Source organism: Malaclemys terrapin, chromosome 2 (genome assembly GCF_027887155.1).
Source record: "Malaclemys terrapin pileata isolate rMalTer1 chromosome 2, rMalTer1.hap1, whole genome shotgun sequence".
Classification (NCBI taxonomy): domain Eukaryota; kingdom Metazoa; phylum Chordata; order Testudines; family Emydidae; genus Malaclemys; species Malaclemys terrapin.
Window position 1 is genome coordinate 162169111 of NC_071506.1, and position 19392 is coordinate 162188502.

General features: G+C 40.3%; 1 protein-coding gene across 6 annotated transcripts in view; it reads right to left on the bottom strand.

Annotated features, from left to right (window-relative positions):
* SRD5A1 (steroid 5 alpha-reductase 1) overlaps positions 1–19392 on the bottom strand; it is a 75117-nt gene that overhangs the window by 36673 nt on the left and 19052 nt on the right. For 3 of the 6 annotated variants that reach the window (XM_054018163.1, XM_054018164.1, XM_054018162.1), the window contains exons 3-4: positions 9517–9618; positions 6991–7141 (exon numbers count right to left, since the gene is read on the bottom strand). In XM_054018163.1, the coding sequence (XP_053874138.1) occupies positions 6991–7141; positions 9517–9618 (253 nt within the window). The remainder of the gene's footprint in view (positions 1–6990; positions 7142–9516; positions 9619–19392) is intronic. The other 3 variants (XM_054018168.1, XM_054018169.1, XM_054018165.1) reach the window with 1 other exon arrangement.

Below are 19392 nucleotides of genomic sequence, written 5' to 3' on the forward strand. Positions count from 1 at the left end.
TATCCTGATAGCCCCGGATTGGGCCCGTCTACATAAAAGTGCATTCTTGTTAGTTGTTATAACCTTAAAACATATTCATCACAACTGAGAGATAGATATAGGTTTAATTGTTAGAAGGTACACACTATACATTTTTAAAATGATTTATTTTGAGAACTTTTCAGATTAGTTTTACAGCTGTATCAGAAAGTGAATGATTATTTCATTTACCAAAGGTAATTGAAGCAGATATTTATGAAGTCATTGGGAGGTGAACTATCTCCAATTCAACAGGTTAAATCATTAATATTTGGAGGATTTTCTTGCCATGCTGAGAACATCACCAGACAGACCTTTAAATTGTTTTATTTAACTAAAACAACGTTATGTATGCTGGATTTTTTTCTTCAACAGCAAACATAATATTTTAACAAAACAAGCATATGAATTTTTGAATTTAGTTAAACATTCAAGTTTTTTAAATCAGGTTTGTTTTTGTTAAAATTGTTTTTAACTAAATTATTTTTATCCACCTGAGTGGTAGTGATGTATCAATATGTCCTAAATCTGGGAGAATTGCCTACAATTTTAAGGAGTCTACTACAAAGGGAGTAGACTTAATCAGTTTAATTCTGCAGTTGCCATTATCAGCCTCCGGCTACTTAGTTTACTCCAGTCCCTCCATGCCATATATCAGGGTGGATAAAGATCAATGATTTAAAAAAAAAAAAAAAAATTGATTTTTTGGATAAAATGCTTTTTGAGGAAAGACACCTATCTAAAGATAGTTTTAATTAAGATACATTATAGCTCAAAGATATCTCATCATGGAATAGGGATTATAAATTCTATAGTATGAGACAATATATTCATGTAATGTTTAAGAAAAGTTTTGTAAATGAGTTCCAATAGTTCATGGATTAGGGATCTAATCTTATGGGGTTTCAGGGGCTTCTGTATAGAATAGTTAGGTTAATCTTTCCATATGCCCAATGGGACTTAGTGCTCAGTCTAGAAGATACCATCAGAGGTGCTTAGTTTTGCAGTTCTCAAACTGTGGATTTGCGTCTCCAGTGATAACATGCTTGTTAACAGCAAAAATGTTTTTAAATAAATAAACGGAGGTGAGAAATAACAGACCTCAACCCTATTGTCCCTTTGCAAATTTGTGTACACAGAGTCAATCCCTTACCTCTCTCTAAAAGTGAAAAGTTTCAGAAAGTTCAGTGAATAGAAGATTGTTGGAGGCGGAACAGATCTGGACAAGGAGAAGAAGTCTGGACATAAATGTGAGAAGGGACAGGCAGTAGAAACAAAAGTGAAACTGTTTGAGCAGCATATTCCAGAAGTCTTGAGGTCTTTCTGAGTGTAGCCTTCATTGATCTGAGATCTACCATACTATTCTCTCACTAGAAGGGAAAACCTAGAATGGCAGCAGACCGTAAAAAAGAGCTAGTCTGGGAATATTTTAATGAAGTTCCTCTACCTGTGGGTAAGACAGACATGCATGCAAAATGCAAAGAGTGCAACAAAGAAATGCAAGGCCAGGATCTTCAGGTTGGTAAACTTTTTTATTTCATACTCTTTCTTAAGGACTGCCTGTCTTCCTTCAGGACTATTCTTGAATTCCCATGTTTGAGCAAAAAATATAGTTGTTACTCTATGGTACTATCATTTTAGATGCAGTTGTAATAAAAAATAAATAGCTGAAATAGGCAGATCTTCCTTTTACAATTTCACCTTTAAAGTAGTACAGAATGTCAGTGAATGCACTGAGTAATACTAAATGAGCAGTATGGTAATAATAAAGAACTCCATGACTTATTTTGTTTAGGAGAATCCATCCTCAACATACAGTAACTCCTCGCTTAATATTGTAGTTATGTTCCTGAAAAATGCGACTTCAAGCGAAATGATGTTAAGCGCATCCAATTTCCCCATAAGAATTAATGTAAATATGGGGGGTTAGGTTCCAGGGAAATTTTTTTAACCAGACAAAAAACTATTATATAGATATACACACAGTATACATTTTAAACATACAATATAATACTGTTCACAGCTATGATTGTGAAGCTTGGTTGAGGTGTTGAAGTTAGAGGGTGGAAGAGGGAGGGATATTTCCCAGGGAATGCCTTGCTGTTAAATGATGAACTAGCACTCGGCTGAGCCCTCAAGGATTAACAAGTTGTTAATGTAGTCTCTCACACAAGGCAGCATGAACACAAGGGAGGGGAGACGGCAAAGCAGACAGAGACAGACACACACCTTGTGTATGGGGGAGAGATGCACACTGCCCCTTTAAGTAAGCTGACCCACTCTTAAGTGCATTGTCTTTTTAAGTGGATCAGGAAGTTGAGACAGCAGCTGCTGCCCCAAGCTCTGTCTCTCTTCGTCCGTATCCCCTCCCTGTTCTATATGGAAAAGGGGTAAATGGGATGCAGGAGCAGGGGGGAGGGGAACACCCTGACATTAGCCCCTCCCTGCACAGCAAGCAGGAGTCTCTGGGAGCAGCTCCAAGTCAGAGGGCAGGAGCAGCACATGGCAGGGGGGGGAGGGACAGCTGAACTGCCTTGATAGCCAGCTGGGCGGCTGCAGCACAGGGAACTTAGGGGAGCGGGGAGCTGATAGGGAGGCTACCGGTCCACCCTGGTTACAAGCCCCCACCAGCTAGTTGCAACGGGCTGCTCTTCCTGCAAGCAGTGGACAAAGCAGGTGGCTGCCAAATGACGTTAGAAGGGAGCATTGCATAACTTGAAACGAGCATGTTCCCTAATTGATCAGCAACGTAACAAGGAAACAACATTAACCAGGACGACTTTAAGTGAGGAGTTACTGTACAGGATTCTGAAGACTATCCACTTCAAGATCACCATCATTTTCTATAGTTTCAGAGTATCTGCCAATGATAGTGTTTGTCCCATCATGTATGTCACATAGCCACACAGTATATCACCTGTAGCAAAAAGAAAAAATCTCCATCATCCAGAAACAACCAAGTTTGTGATAAGAACCAACAGATTACAAAAAGAGGTAATTGATGAAAAAATTGCCCGGTTTGTTTATGCAACAAACTCTCCTTTTCATATGATTGAGAACCCACACTTCATTAACATGGTTCAGTCATTAAAACCAGGATACAGTCCACCCAACAGAGCAGATGTCGCAGGCAATTTGCTGGATAAAGTGTATGAAACAGAAATTGAGCACTGTGCGAAAGGTGAAATTGTTAGCCTGAGTCTTGAGAGGTGGAACAATGTCTACAATGATCCTGTTGTATGTGCTCATGTGATAACAGAAGAAGGGAATGTCTTCCTTACAGAAACAATTGATACATCAGGAAATGCACACACAGCAGAGTACTTACAAGTAGCAGTAAAAGCTATAACAAACTGAAAAAAAAAAAAAAATCAAGTGTCCAGTACGCAGCTTGGTCACAGACAATGCTGCAAATGTATCCAAGATGAGAAGAAACTATTTAGAGAGTGAAGAGAGCCCCAAACTAATAACATACGGTTGCAGTGCTCATTTGATGCACCTCCTATCCAAAGACTTCAGTGTTCCAGAAATAAAACTAATGTTGAAATTGCAAAATACGTCCATAACAATCACTTTGCAGCAGCTGCTCTGAAAAAAATGTGAAGAACCAAGCTAACTCTCCCACAAGACGTGCGATGGAACTCAGTAGTGGACTGTTTTGAGCACTATATTAAAAACTGGCCTAATCCGATGACAGTTTGTGAACAAAATTGTGAAAAAATAGATGGCACTGTCACAGCCAAAGTTCTCAACATTGGGCTTAAGAGAAATATTGAACACATACTGAGTACCCTGATGCTATTTCTGTAACCTTGAACAAAATGCAGGGAAATAGCTGTTTTATTGCTGATGCTGTTGAGATTTGGAAGGAACTGAGAGATCTTAAAAAGAGAAATATGCAATGGCAGAGTTAAATTACAGGCATTAAAAAAAATGAATGGGACAAGTACTCTCTCCTGCTCATTTTCCTGCAAATGTTCTGAATACTTGGTACCAGGGTCAAACCTTAATTGCTGAAGAGCGGTTGGCTATGACATGGACATCCAGCAATCATCCCTCCATAATGCCAATTATAATAAACTTCAGATCTAAGGGTAAACCATTCAAGAAATATACGTTTGCTGATGATGTTTTAAAGAAAGTCACACCAGTGAACTGGTGGAAGTCACTTAAGCACTTGGATTCAGAGACTGTTGAAGTGATAATCTCACTTTTAACAGCAATAGCTTCTTCTGCCGGTGTAGAAAGAATATTTTCTTCCTTTGGACTAATTCATTACAAATTGAGAAATCATTTGGGTCCTGAAAAAGCAGGAAAGCTTTCTCTTTTCCAGATTATGAACAAACAGGAAAATGAAGGTGAAGACGACTGAGTTAGCCGCAGAAGCCAATATTTTAAGTTTCTCATGTTGACCTGGCTGGCATAGTTAAACCAAATATTTAAAAAAAAATTAAATTGACTATTTTAGTTAAAAATTAAAAAAAAAAAAAACCTGATTTTAAAAAACTTGAATGTTTAACTAAATTCAAAAATTCATATGCTTGTTTTGTTAAAATATTATATGTTTGCTGTTGAAGAAAAAAATCCAGAATACATAATGTTGTTTTAGTTAAATAAAACAATGTAAAGGTCTGTCTGGTGATGTTCTCCTCTTAATAGAGCATGGCAAGAAAATCCTCCAAATATTAATGATTAACCTGTTGAATTGGAGATAGTTCACCTCCCAATGACTTCATAAATATCTGCTTCAATTACCTTTGGTAAATGAAATAATCATTCACTTTCTGATATAGCTATAAAACTAATCTGAAAAGTTTTCAAAATAAATCACTTAAAAATGTATAGTGTGTACCTTCTAAAAATTAAACCTATATCTCTCAGTTGTGAAGAATATGTTTTAAGGTTATAACAACTAACAAGAATGCACTTTTATGTAGACATCCATAATTAAATGGAGTCTTCCTGACTAGTGATTTAAATCAAATCCACCCTGCCATGTATACACCTTATTTCAGATCCTTTCCTCCTTCCCTTATACTCATTTTTTCCGAGAAGTGAGAAGGAAGTGGAAAATAATCAAATACATAAAATAAGACTAAGTGCTTAAACTGATTTAGATTACCATTTTTAATAATTAAGTGACTTTCCCCAATAAATGCTTACATTAAAACTTTGTGCTTGTCTTTATAGACCTAACACAGATAAGAGCTGAATATGAACATATTATTCAAAACTAATCAGTCTTATGATTCACACAGCAGACTTTTATTAATTGCAATGTATTATTAGATTATTAAATGTCTTATCTATATAGCTTGTTTGACTGGAGAGGTTATTTGTATAAACTACCTAATATCTCATTTGCTTTATAGGGTGCTTTAAACAATCACTTAACGTTCCTTAGAAGTGACAATTAACATACTCTGTTAAAAAAGGGAAAAATGAAATTGGCTATGCTATCGTTAGGTTAGGAGCTTTTTATAATTATTCTTTACAAATCTTTCAGACCTTATGTTACAACTAGATATAGTGTTTAACTCTTCATAAATGTTGGTAGTTTACATGATCATGTTCTAAATATGGCCCCAAACCTACACATGCACAGTTCCATTGAGCTCAATAGGAACAGCTACATTCATAAAGTTACTCTAAAGTTTTTGCATGATCAGGGTGTGTATCTCTTGGTCAGCAACTAAAGAGCATCTTGATTACCATAGCACCCAGGAGTCCCAGGCATGGAGCAGGACCCCCATGTGAGGCGCTATACAAAAACAGAACAAAAAGATTGATTGTAAGCTCTTTGGGGCAGGGACTAATATAATATAGGACATAATAGAGGATAGAGAGATTGAGAGGGGAGTAGAAGGAAATCAGTGGAACAGTTTTAGTCAGCATGATAGGCTGTAATTTCAGCAGCTCAGTAGTCTGTTATGTTGTGGGTCTGCCAGGGAACTGGTTATGGCTCCCCAATTTTCAGGGTAGATCTTTACTGATAGATTAGATCCTGAGCCTAATGCAAGTTAAAGCCACCTGGGGATTACGCTACCGTGAATGTTCCAGCTATGTTCCTCTCCATGTCTCCTGTGTCACAACTGAGTGTGGAGGGGCTGGATGCATCAGCTAAGGATCTGCCCGCTTTCTGGCCCTCTTGTACTCCGCAGGCAACATAAAGGGTCCAAAACACAACTATGAAGCCGACCCTCTGTTTTTTAAAAGCCCAATATTGACTGAATTACTTTAGGGGTTTAATATAGATACTTCTCTCGAGTATTTGCATCCCAAGTATTCCAATATTAATTGCTAGTACATCCATTTTACCAAGGCTAGTGATGGATTCTCCATCACTGACAACTTTTAAAATCAAGACTGGATGTTTTTCTAAAAGCTATGCTCTAGGAATTATTTTGGGAAGTTATATAGCTTGTGTTATACAGGAGGTCAGACTAGATGAACACAATGGTCCCATTTGGCCCTGGAATCTATGAAAATTAGAATTGTTTTTAATGTTTCAGCTGAGTGAAATTCAAGTAATAAGCAATCAACAAATACTTGCAAGTAAATTAGATTTTAAAAATTCCTTAGGTTTCAGGAAAGTGTTCTAAATAACATTGGGCAGGATCCTCATCTAGTGACTTAATTCAACTGAGTTATGCCAATTTATACCTGCTCAGGAAATGCCCTCCCCCCCCCTTTTTTTTTTTTACATGATATTCTCCCTCTGCCATTTCTTAAAAAGCCCCATGAGATTAGTATAAATTATTTTATTTAAAAATGCTTTAAGTAATCCAAACGTAAATTTATCAAAAGAAAAAATACTTTGGAGTCAACATTTTTGTATGGCTACATATAAAAATCCCTTATCTTTATGTTCTAGAAATATTTTTACACCCTAGAATTTGAGATTCAATAGCAGATTATTTAGAGGAAAAGTGAAGAGGAGGAGATTGAAATTTTAAAATTTCAAAAACTTACTGATGATGTTGGTGTGCCCTGGAACCTAGGATGAAAAGTGTGCATATGGCAAAAGCAGCACTTTCAATAGTGCAGCTGGCAAGAGCAAATCCAAACCATTCAAGAATCTCTCCAAAAAAGTTGGCTCCAGTTACATATTCAAACAATCCACCTAAAGAACACCACATTATTATTACTCTATGCAAGGAAAGTTGCAATGGTACCTGTAATTGTACTAACAGTTCCGTCAGGAAGGGCTGGCTAGATTTCCTTTATTAATCCCATTTGTGGTGAAAGAATTACTTCTTTGCAAGGTTTCTACTATGAATGAGTTTCTTTTGGGCTAAGCAGTTCTGAAATCTCAACTTTCAGACAATTTTCTTAAATTACTAAAGTGTGGACAAAATAAGTTAACTGGTTTCAGTAGGCACTTTTGTGCCTACATACTTTATTATTTTACACTGAAAAAAGCTGACTGTTCATCCACAAAAAAGTCTTTGTATGTACAAAATTCTAAAATGGTTGAATTATTCATATTTGTGTGTGCTATAGGGGCCCAGTCTTGCGTCCACTTAAGTTAGTGAGACTACTCCCAGTAGTAATAAGAGCAGAAAACAGCTCTAATTTTTCCCTCTAAGGTTAACAAGCATATCTACATTCATAATGGTGCAACACATAATACAGAGTACTCTAGACATCAATTATGCTGGTACAGTAGGCTCTTATGACTGAATGAAAAGCCTGACATTTCTGAAAATAGGAATATAGATATACAAGACTGATCAATGATTTCAAAACACCTGTAATAATTTACCAGCTTGTTACAATGTAGTCATTAGAAAAAAAAGTAGCAAAATGTGTATGGTTTCCAGTGTTTGCATGTACAATTCACCTAACAGTACACCTTTATTCACATGCAGATGTCACTCTCTCATGAATTCTCTCATGTTGCTAGTACCTATGCTTGAAAATCTGGCACAAAGCCTACTAGAAATCCTCGACAAATGCCTGTAAAGCAATGGCCAATCTGGTCACAGAGCCCCACAAGTACACATTCAACTAACTGCTTCCAAGTTTTGAAATATATGTGAGAGCCAGAATTTATGAGAACTTGGAAGTGTGATATTTCTATTTATAAATGATAGCCTTTTTGAATAATACCATACTGTTTTCAAAGGGTCATTTAGTCAGATTAATACAATGTTTAATTTCTGTAACCTAGTGGCACCTTAGAAATTAAGTATCGGGGGTAGCCGTGTTAGTTTGTATCCACAATTTAATCAGATGCATCTGAAGTGAGGTTTTTTTACCCACGAAAGCTTATGCCCAAATAAATCTGTTAGTCTTTAAGGTGCCACCGGACTCCTTGTTTGTCTTAGAAATTTAGTGCCAAACTCTCCACAATTTTACTCTTCTGAATGACAGTTTAGTCCTAAGTATTTTACCCACTTAAACCACAGAATTCGTTTGCTTAAAGTTTGGTTAAAAAAAGCCTCACTAGGAAACAGGAACAAAAGAGTCTCAGGAGAATAGTCAACATTACTGTTTTAACTCTGGCACCTAGTGAAAGAGACAAGGTATTAAAGAGTCCTAAATTGTATTTCACAACTGTATGAGCCTAAAGTCAACTCTTCACTACTGGGAATTATAAGTAAAATAAATCAAAGGATTTTAGCACCCTTATTCATTTAGAAGAGCACTGACTCAGATAGTTCCACTGTAATCAGTAAGAGTACTCAGATGAGCAAATGCTGTTCAATTTAAGGGAGGCAAAAATTAGGGACAAAGTTTTAAAACTGTTTTCTTTAAGTAATAAAAATGAAAGAGGATCAGAAAAGTACAGTGGATGCCAAGCACAGTACTTACACATTTGACATGAAAATTCTTACACCACATTTTGGTTTAAAGTTGTTGATTTTATTTAGGTAAATACATTTTTAAAAGCAGCATCCTTCTACCTGTGCAGCAACTAACCTCTCACTTGTTTCACAAAACCTTTATATGTTGATCGTTTCACAGCAAGCCTGCAATCAAGTCTTGGGTGGGTGCTTTTATTCACAACTGTCAATGTTAGAGGGCAATCTCAAAATTAAAATAAGAAGAATGACTGCCAAAGAAGAGATTGCAAGATGGTTGCAAAATTCAGTGGAAAGGCTTGTTTATTCACTCTCCTGAGAATTAACACATTAACAAGAACTGTGAGAAAGCAGTGCAGAAGTGGAATATCTCAAAAAAATTGCAGAGCAACAAATATTAACAGGCCTTGGGTCATGACTAGTCACTAGACTCTACAAAAGCAGCCTTCTGCTCTCAGGCAATTACACAGAGATAGGCAGAGTGTTTGCAGTGTAGTCAGACAGTTTCCCTTCATTTTGAGTAATAAAGCCAATTTCTTGTTTCAGGAAATACACTTGAAAATCCCCTTCCCATTGGTTTCCTGGTCTTGATATTTGTTATGTCCCTGAGCAATTTATGTCCTTTAAATACAACAGAACCAAGTTTTGAGACATTCCTTTGGAATTTTAAGTTCTTTAACTTTTTACTCACCTCTTGGTATTTTGTAGCCCGTTTCCCCTGGTTTTCTCAGATTTCTGAGAATGTGATCAGAATAGATATTAATTGTCATGCCACTCAGCCATCCTGCAAAACCTAAAGAAAAAGAGTCAAAGTAATAATATTAAAATACTGGACTGAAAACACCTGTTTTAATAGAACAAACTATGGTTTATACAAACAAATAACCCTAAAATATAAGAAGTAATGTATCTAACTCTACATGAACCTGTAATTCCATCAAGCAGTTCTGGTGACATTGTAGGATTGGGGCCATAATTTACAAAGAACCAGTTGCAGGATTGGGGGCTATGAAAACAAGGACAGAAGGCTTTATTCTTATCACTACCCCAGATTTAAATTATACTTTTAATATATGCATATGTTCTCACACCCATACTGTGAAACTGAACTGCTCAAATAAACTAACATTTCAAAAAGAAATTAATCCACATTGATCACTGTCAAAAAAGCATGCTTTAACCTTCTTTCACTGGATGTGTTCCTGAACTTTCCACAGCAAATTCATCATTTTAGTTGTTACAAAGGAGTAAGCACTGCAGATCCTGATGCAGGCCCAGCACAGAAATGTACATCCATAAAGCCCCTAATTCTGGAAATATTTATGCACTTCTAATTTTGTGCATGTGAATAGCCCCACTGTCTGTACTGTGCTTGCATCAGGTTGTCTCAGTATTTTCCACAGATACAGCTTGTACCTTGTTAATATTAGACATTCCCACATTTCCTTGACTTCAATGAGACCTCTCATATGAGTAAACTTAAGTATGTGCAGGTTTGTAGAATCAGGGCCTAAAACAGGAACACCTACTTCTAAAAATTCTGCTACAGAGATTGAGTGCTGAGACTGCTGTCCAGCTTTGATGGCAAGCTTTTGAGTAAACTGCAAAGGCTGCATGAGCCCATATGGAGGCAGAGTTCTCTAGATTAGTAGGTGTCATAGGTTTCACCCCCCATTCTGGACTTTAGAGTACAGATATGGGGACCTGCATGTGAACCCCTAAACTGAATTACCAGTTTAGATCTGGTTTTGCTGCCACCACTCCCAAGTTCTAACTCCTTTCCCTGGGTAGCCTTGAGAGACTTCACCAATTTCCTGGTGAACACGGATCCAAACCCTTGGATCTTAACACAAGGAGAATTTAACCATCCCCTCTTCTTTCCCCCCCACCAATTCCTGGTGAGTCCAGATCCAATCCCCCTGGATCTTAACACAAGGAAAAATCAATCAGGTTCTTAAAAAAAAAAAAAAAAAAAAGCTTTTAATTAAAGAAAAGAAAGGTAAAAGAAACTCTCTGGGAGATAGCATACAAGCTGATTTCACAGAAAACAGATTCAAAACACAGAGGATGCTCCCCTGGGCAAAAACTTAGTTACACAAAAAATACCCAATTTGATTATTCCCTAATGCCCAAGACAAGTTAATAGGTTTATGTTTATTTCTTTCACTAATACTCACTATTTGATAAGAGGCTGAGTTCTGGAGCTTTCCCACTCCGGTCAAAACTTAAACTGAAACTAAACAAAGGAAACTTCCCTCCTTCCTTTTGAAAAAAAATCTTAACCCCCCATTGGTTCCTCTGGTCAGGTGTCAGCTAGGCTAGGTGAACTTCTTAACCCTTTACACGTAAAAGAGGCATTAACTCTTAACTATTTGTTTATGACAGTAGGTGAAGGGTCAGAATCCATTAGCTATGGATGTAAGATCTTAACTACAGTTTCTAAGAACTTTTCAATATAGGCCCGGAGTCCAGAGCTTGGCTTGGGCTATGGGGGCTGGCTAATAGATAACAATACATAGCTCAAAGGAAGCTGGGGTAAACAGATAACCTTTTGTGTTTCAAGTCAGTGAGCAGAGTCAGCATAACTCCAAATGTAATTGGGCGTCCTTATTGTGAGTTATAGACACATGAAGCGCCGAGAAAGGCCTCATGCAGGGACGAGATAGTGGTACAATACCCCTCAGATCCTAGACAAGGTTTGGGGAGAGGCCTAATATGATTAACATGAGTTATGACACCCAAAGATGTATGCCAGTCCTAGCCCACAGAAATGCAAGGGTAAACTTGTGAAATTGTTAAGTACTAATTACTACTTTTTGCTTTAAGTCTCTAGGAATGTACCTGTTGGTCAACCAAGAGAGCTGCTACCTCATTCCCCTGGACCCCAAAATTAGGATTTAACCTATATACTTCAATAGACATAGTTTGGGGGTAATTACCTGTGTGTCAGCAATATGTTAATTTGGGCCATGGGTGGAACCATTATGTAATCTTTTAGACCATTGGCTTATTGTGCTCATCTTGTCTTGCTGTTAGAACCTATCCAGGGGTTTGGGAAAACCCATCCCTGTCACTTCTCTCTGCCCAATGAGCACCATATATAATCTATTGTAACTAATTGTTTTGCAATGTCTCTGAGCCTAAGCAAAGTGACACTCCGCCAGTGCTGTGCGTAATAAACTCCTGTGCTTGACTCTACACATTAAATTCCTCCCTCTGCCACAGAGGGGGAAAGGATTTGAACATGGGTCTCCCAAGAGAGTACTCTAATCACCAGTTTAATGTGGGACTCCCTCACTATCTCCTGTTGAAGCTGTGGATAAATAATGAAAAAGTGATAAGAGCAGCAGGACTGGGGACTGGACCATGGGTCTCACATCTTGCATGAATGCCCTAACTGCTGGACTCCAGTCACTCTTTCTATATATGACTTATAAGTATTTATGCACATTGGAACAGTTTCAACAAGCACCCACATCAGATTATCCCATAGCTCAGTGGCAAGAACACCCTCCTAAAAAGTGAGAGACCCATGTTCAAATCCTTTCTTCCCCTTGGGAGGGGGGGTGGTGTCTAAACCCTAGATGAGTGCTCTAACCACCAGGCTAAAAGTTATAAGGTGAGCATGGAGTGAGGCAGGCAGGCAACTCATTCACACAAGAAATGATTCAGGCACCTAACTCCAGGTGGCAGGTTACCTTTCATGGATTGCTAAACAGAGATAGATGCCTATCTCAGAGGGCATAGTTTAGCACACACCCCTCTCATCAGCATCTCCCATTGGCTAGCTTGGGCCTTCTGTTCTGTCTTTTGTGGATCATGTTGCAAGACACCTTTCCCTCCCCCCCACTCATTGTATAGTGAGCCTAGGCACTTAATTCAGATTTTGTAGATCACAGTGGTGTTCCTGTGATTTCGTAGGCACCTAAAAGTTAGCTGCCATGATACTGAACATTGCAACAACTAAGTGCCTGTGTGGATCCAGGCCTTTGTGTATAGTTAGGCATCAATCCAGAATGAGCTCTGTGTGAGCAGAAAAAACGGTTGCTTAACTATACTATAACTATTGTTCTTCAAGATGTAGGTGCAGATGTATATTCCATTCAGGTGTGCACACCCAGTGCACTGAAGTCAGAGAATTCTATAGTATCCTACACCTAGTTGTGGTCCCTCCTGAGACTAATTACGGGCAGTGCCGCCATGGGTGGTGGGTTTAATAGGCCAGGGTATGCTATGTCTCCCCAAACAGGATGTGGCGCACCTCCCTTTGGAGGCATCCTGACGACCCACCACATTTGAGAGTGCGGATGCCTGGGCTGTAGCCTCACCTGCATTCCGCCTCAAGGCCCCGCTCCACTCTTCCCCCATGGCCCCACCCACACTGCTTCTCTTCCAGCCCTGCCTCTTTCCCCCAAGACTCGCCCTTGGTTGGCCCCTTCCTGTCCCCGCTCCACCCCTTCCCCTAAGGCCCCATCGCTCACTGAGTTGCTCCTCTCCTCCAAGCCCCCCTTCACCGAGGCCCCCCACAACTGCTGCCATTGAGGAGAGGAGCAAGCGGTGATGGTGAGGCCTTGGGGGAGGGGGCCAAGCTAGGGTGTGTCCTTGGGGGAGGAGGCCGAGCAGGGGGCAGGGCCAAGGTCTGGGTGCTGGGGGAGCTTCCAGCACTCACGCCAACCTCCCTAAATTCCCTCTAGCTGATGTTATAGCAATAAGAAAGGCTGTCTTTTGGCAAAGGAGGGAAAGAGAATGTGATGCTAGGGACTCAAATGGGGGTCAAGGGCAGCAAGCACGTTAAGGTCTGAGAGGGGAACTACTTTTTACACATGGAAAGACACTGATAATACCTTTCAAAAATCTAACTACCATGGAGTTGGAAAATACTGACTTCCCTTGGATCGGGGGATGAAACACTGAGATCGCTGCTAAGTGGGTCCTCAGTGAGTTGAGAGACAGATCTGATTTAAGATGCAACAGGTAATCTAAAATGATGCATGCTAACTGCCCTGTGAGGACACTGCTCAAGCGAAGAGAAGGTTACTCACCCAGTACAGTAACTGAGGCTCTTTCAGCTGTGTCCCCCTGGGTGTGTTCCATTGTAGATGGGATCAGAGAACTTCAGTAGCAATGCCTGCTGTCCGCACATACACTCCTTCCTGTCTCATGCCATGAGAGGCATCTATATAGCGCTGTGCAGTCTATCTGCCCTCAGTTCCCTCTGCTTTGGAGTTCAAACATAGACTCTGAGGCAGAGAAGGGAGGAGGACGAGTAGCGGAGCACCCATAGGGACACACATCTTGAAGAATCTCAGTTACTGCACAGGGTGACTAACCTTCTCTTATGCTTATAATAGTGTCCCTATGGGTGCTCTACTCAGACCTTCTCATTCCATCAAATGAATACAGTTCAGCTTTCCCCTACCCCTTTCTTTTCCTTGTTTAAAGTCAGACTCCCTCTTCCGGAGCACTGCAGCCCTAGAGGCCAGATTCACAAAAGGTCTGAGGTGCCTAAAAATCAGAATCAGGACCAATTGGAATTCACAAAACCCCCACTCAGCTATCCCCAAATCCTGTAGATGCCTAAATTCTCTCAGAGACTAAATTCTTTCAGTAAAAGTTCCCTAGGTGCCTATGTTTCTGCCTCTGAACAAAAACACTGCAGCCCCACACCAAGCATCCAGACGCTGAAGCTCCAGAGCAATGTATGAACCAATGGAAAATAGGGGTTTCTCCACCTAACTTGCCTATCCGGCAAGAGTGCTCAAAGCTTGCCTATCCGATTGGGCCACTATAAGAGAGCTTATTTAATAGCAAAGAATAGACATTGAAATGATAGAAAATAAGAAATAAATGGTTATATATATAAAAAATATGCTTTCTAGAGCCTAAACTTAACTAACAAGGCATTCACCTATCTCCTACAAAATAGCTTACCTCAAGTATTTTTCCCAGTGTTTTTAACCAATTTGGCTGAGAAGCCTCAGACATTCAAGCCCACTGGCGGCTTGTCCTCACACACTGAAGGAATAATTGGAGATTCATCTGCACCCAGATACAGCTTAAAAAGTTCATCGTCTTATCCTTTAACATGATAACCCATGCTGTTTCTCTTTTTCCCCCGCAACCTCCACAATCAGTTAGCATTTTGCTAACACTGTGAAAGGCCATCCATTGTGAACCATAGAATACTTGATCAGTGACCTGCCTTAACTCACAGACGTAAAGAACATAAATTTTAGTACATATACATAACTACACATATTACCCATACAGACATCTCAAAATGATTATGATAACCAGTGTGATACAGGCTTTTATTAGAGTCCTTACATGGCACTCTTTGGTGGATTAGTAGATAGAATCATAGAAGAGTAGGGTTGGAAGAGACCTCAGGAGGTCATCTAATCCAATCCCCTGCTCAAAGAAGGACCAACACCAACTAAATCATCTCAGCCAAGGCTTTGTCAAGCCAGGCCTTAAAAACCTCTAAGGATGGAAATTCCATCACCTCCCTAGGTAACCCATTACAGTGCTTCCTTCGATCTGCTGGCAATGCTCCTACTACTACTACTATGCCATTGGCCTTCTTGGCAACAGGGGCACACTGCTGACTCACATCCAGCTTCTCATCCTCTAATCCCCAGGTCCTTTTCTGCAGAACTGCTGCTTAGCCAGTCGATCCCTAGCCTGTAGAGGTGCAAGGGATTCTTCCTTCCTAAGTGCCGAACTCTGCACTTGTCCTTGATGAACCTCAGCAGATTTCTTTTGGCTCAATCCTCCAATTTGTCTTGATCACTCTGGACCCTATCCCTACCTTCCATTGTATCTACCTCTCCCCGCAGCTTAGTGTCATCTGTGAACTTGCTGAGGGTGCAATCCATCCCATCATCCAGATCATTAATAAAGATGTTGAACAAAACTGGCCCCAGGACCGAACCCTGGGGCATTCTGCTTGATACTGGCTGCCAACTAGACATGGAGCCGTTGATCACTACCCATTGAGCCCGACAATCTAGACAGCTTTCTATCCACCTTATAGTCCATTCATCCAATCCATACTTTAACTTGTTGGCAAGAATACTGTGGGAAGACCGTATCAAAAGCTTTGCTAAAGTCAAGATATATCACATCCACTGCTTTCCCCATATCCACAGAGTCAGTTATCTCATCATAGAAAGCAATCAAGTTGGTCAGGCATGACTTGCCCTGGGTGAATCCATGTTGACTGTTCCTGATCACCTTCCTCTCCTCCAAGTGCTTCAAAATGGATTCCTTGAGGACCTGCTCCATGATTTTGCCAGGGAGTGAAGTAAGGCTGACTCCCAGGTTCTCTTTCTGTAGTTCCCCATGTTCTCTTTCTTCCCCTTTTTAAAGATGGGCACTATATTTGCCTTTTTCCAATTGTCCGGGACCTCCCCCAATTGCCACGAGTTTTCAAAGATAATGGCCAATGGCTCTGCAATCACATCAGCCAACTCCCTCAGCACCCTTGGACGCATTAGATCTGGACCCATGGACTTGTGCATGTCCAGCTTTTCTAAATAGTCCTTAACCTGTTCTTTCACCACTGAGGGCTGCTCACCTCCTCTCCATGCTGTATTGCCCAATGCAGCAGTCTGGGAGCTGACCTTGTCTGTGAAGACCAAGGTAAAAAAAGCATTGAATACTTCAACTTTTTCCACATCATCTGTCACTGTGTTGCGTTCCCCATTCAGTAAGGGTTCCACACCTTCCCTGACCTTCTTCTTGTTACTAACATACCTGTAGAAACCCTTCTTGTTACCCTTCACATTCCTTGCTAGCTGCAACTTCAATTGTGCCTTGGCCTTCCTGATTACACCCCTGCATGCTCTAGCAATATTTTATACTCCTCCCTAGTCATCTGTTCAAATTTCCACTTCTTGTAAGCTTCCTTTTTGAGTTTAAGATCACTGAAGATAGATGCCTTATCCAAGGGATCTCTGTAACCCTTATGTACCACTGTGCCCTCTCTCATTTGAGATCAAGATGTCCTTGAGTCACATCCCCCTCTCCACCTCAGGGACAAAGGGATAAGAACAGGGATCTGCCACCTCTGTTAGTTAGTTCTCTAACCACTAGACTATACGATATTCTGATGTGGAGTTCCTTCAGTCTCTCTTGTTGAAACTGTTCCACTATAGATAAATAATTTTAAAAAGTAATTGGGCCAGACAAAGTGAAAGCACAAGCCTGAGAATGACTATCTAGACCGGTGTTAGAGCACTCACCTGGGAGGTGGAAGACCCAGGATCCAGTGCCCTGGCTCCAATGATTCCCTGCAGCCCAGGCTTAGGTGCTTATCTCTATGAGAGTGGCAGGGCTTAACACAGATTCCTTTCTTTTGGCAGCTCCCATTGGCTAGCTTAGGTGAGGTACTGCCTAGCATACTGACTCTTGTGAATCCCACTGAGGCGCACCTACCTCGATACAACGCTGTCCTTGGGAGCCAAAACAATCTTACCGCGTTACAGGAGAAACCGTGTTATATCGAACTTGCTTTGATCCACTGGAGTGCGCAGCCCTGCCCCCCTGGAGCACTGCTTTACTACATTATATCCGAATTTGTGTTATATCGGGTTGCGTTATATTGGGGTAGAGGTGTATTTCTCCCTATTCAATGTATAGGAAGCCTAGGCGCCTAACCCAGGCTTTGTGAATCCCAGTGATTTTCTAGGTGCCTCAAAGTTAGACATGGCAGTGCTCAGTGTCATCACACTTACATTTCTTTGTGACTCTAGCCCAGCAGATAATTTCCAAAAGAGTTTTTCATAAGAACGACCATACTGGGTCAGACCAAAGGTCTTCTGACAGTGGCCAATGCCAGGTGCCCCAGAGGGAATGAACAGAACAGGTAATCAAGTGATCGATCCCGTTTCCCATTCCCAGCTTCTGGCAAACCGAGGCTAGGGACACCATCCCTGTCCATCCTGGCCAATAGCCATGGATGGACCTATCCTCCATGAACCTATCTAATTCTTTTTTGAACCCTGTTATAGGCTTGGCCTTCACAACATCCTCTGGCAAGGAGTTCCATGGGTTGACTATGCATTGTGTGAAAAAATACTTTGTTTTAAACCTGCTGCCTATTAGTGATCCCTAGTTCTTGTGTTATGTGGAGTAAATAACAACACTTCCTTATTTACTTTCTCCACACCAGTCATGATTTTATAGACCTCTATCATATCCCCCTTTAGTCATCTCTTTTCCAAGCTGAAAAGTCCTAGTCTTATTAATCTCTCCTCATATGGCAGTCATTCCATACCTCTAAGCATTTTTGTTGTCCTTTTCTGAACCTTTTCCAATTGCAATATATCTTTTTTGAGATGGGGCAACCACATCTGCATGCAGTATTCAAGATGTGGGTGTACCATCGATTTCTATAAAGGCAATATGATATTTTCTGTCTTATTATCTGTCCTTCTCTTAATGATTCGAACATTCTATTTGCTTTTTTGACTGCCGCTGCACATTGTGGATAATTCTCTGAAAACATCCACTCAATGACTCAGATCTCTTTCTTGAGTGATAACAGAAAATTATAGGGTCTAAATTAGCTATGTATAGTTCGGATTATGTTTTCCAGTGTGCATTACTTTGTATTTATCAAATTTGAAATTAATTTGCCATTTTGCTGCCCAATCACCCAGTTTTGAGAGATCTTTTTGTAGCTCTCCGCAATCTGCCTGGGACTTAACTATCTAGAGCAATTTTGTATTATCTGCAAATTTTGCCACATCACTGTTTACCTCTTTTTCCAGATCATTTATGAATATATTGAATAGGACTGGGGCCCGTACAGACCCCTGGAGGACACCACTATTTACCTCTCTCCATTCTGAGAGCTGACCATTTATTCCTATCCTTTGTTGTCTATCTTTTAACCAGTTACCAATCCATGAGAGAACCTTCCCTCTTATCCCATGACAGCTTACTTTGCTTAAGAGCCTTTGGTGAGGGACCTTGTTGACCCCCCTCAAAGAATTCTAGTAGATTGGGGAGGCATGATTTCCCTTTACAAAAACCATGTTGACTCTTCCCTAACAAATTATGTTCATCTAGGTCTGACAATTTTGTTCTTTATTATAGTTTCTACCAGTTTGCTCGGTACTGAAGTCAGGCTTACCGGCTGTAATTGCTGGGATCACCTGTGGAGCCTTTTTAAAAATTGGCATCACATTAGCTATTCTCCAGTCATTTGGTACAGAAGCTGATTTAAATGACACATTACAGTTAGTAGTTTTGCAATTTCACATATGCGTTCCTTCAGAACTCTTGGGCGAATACTATCTGATCCTGTATCAGAGGGGTAGCCGTGGTTAGTCTGAATCTGTAAAAAGCAACAGAGGGTCCTGTGGTACCTTTGAGACTAACAGAAGTACTGGGAGCATAAGCTTTCGTGGGTAAGAACCTCACTTCTTCAGATGCAAGTAATGGAAATCTTCTTCCATTACTTGCATCTGAAGAAGTGAGGTTCTTACCCACGAAAGCTTATGCTCCCAGTACTTCTGTTAGTCTCAAAGGTACCACAGGACCTTCTGTTGCTTCATCT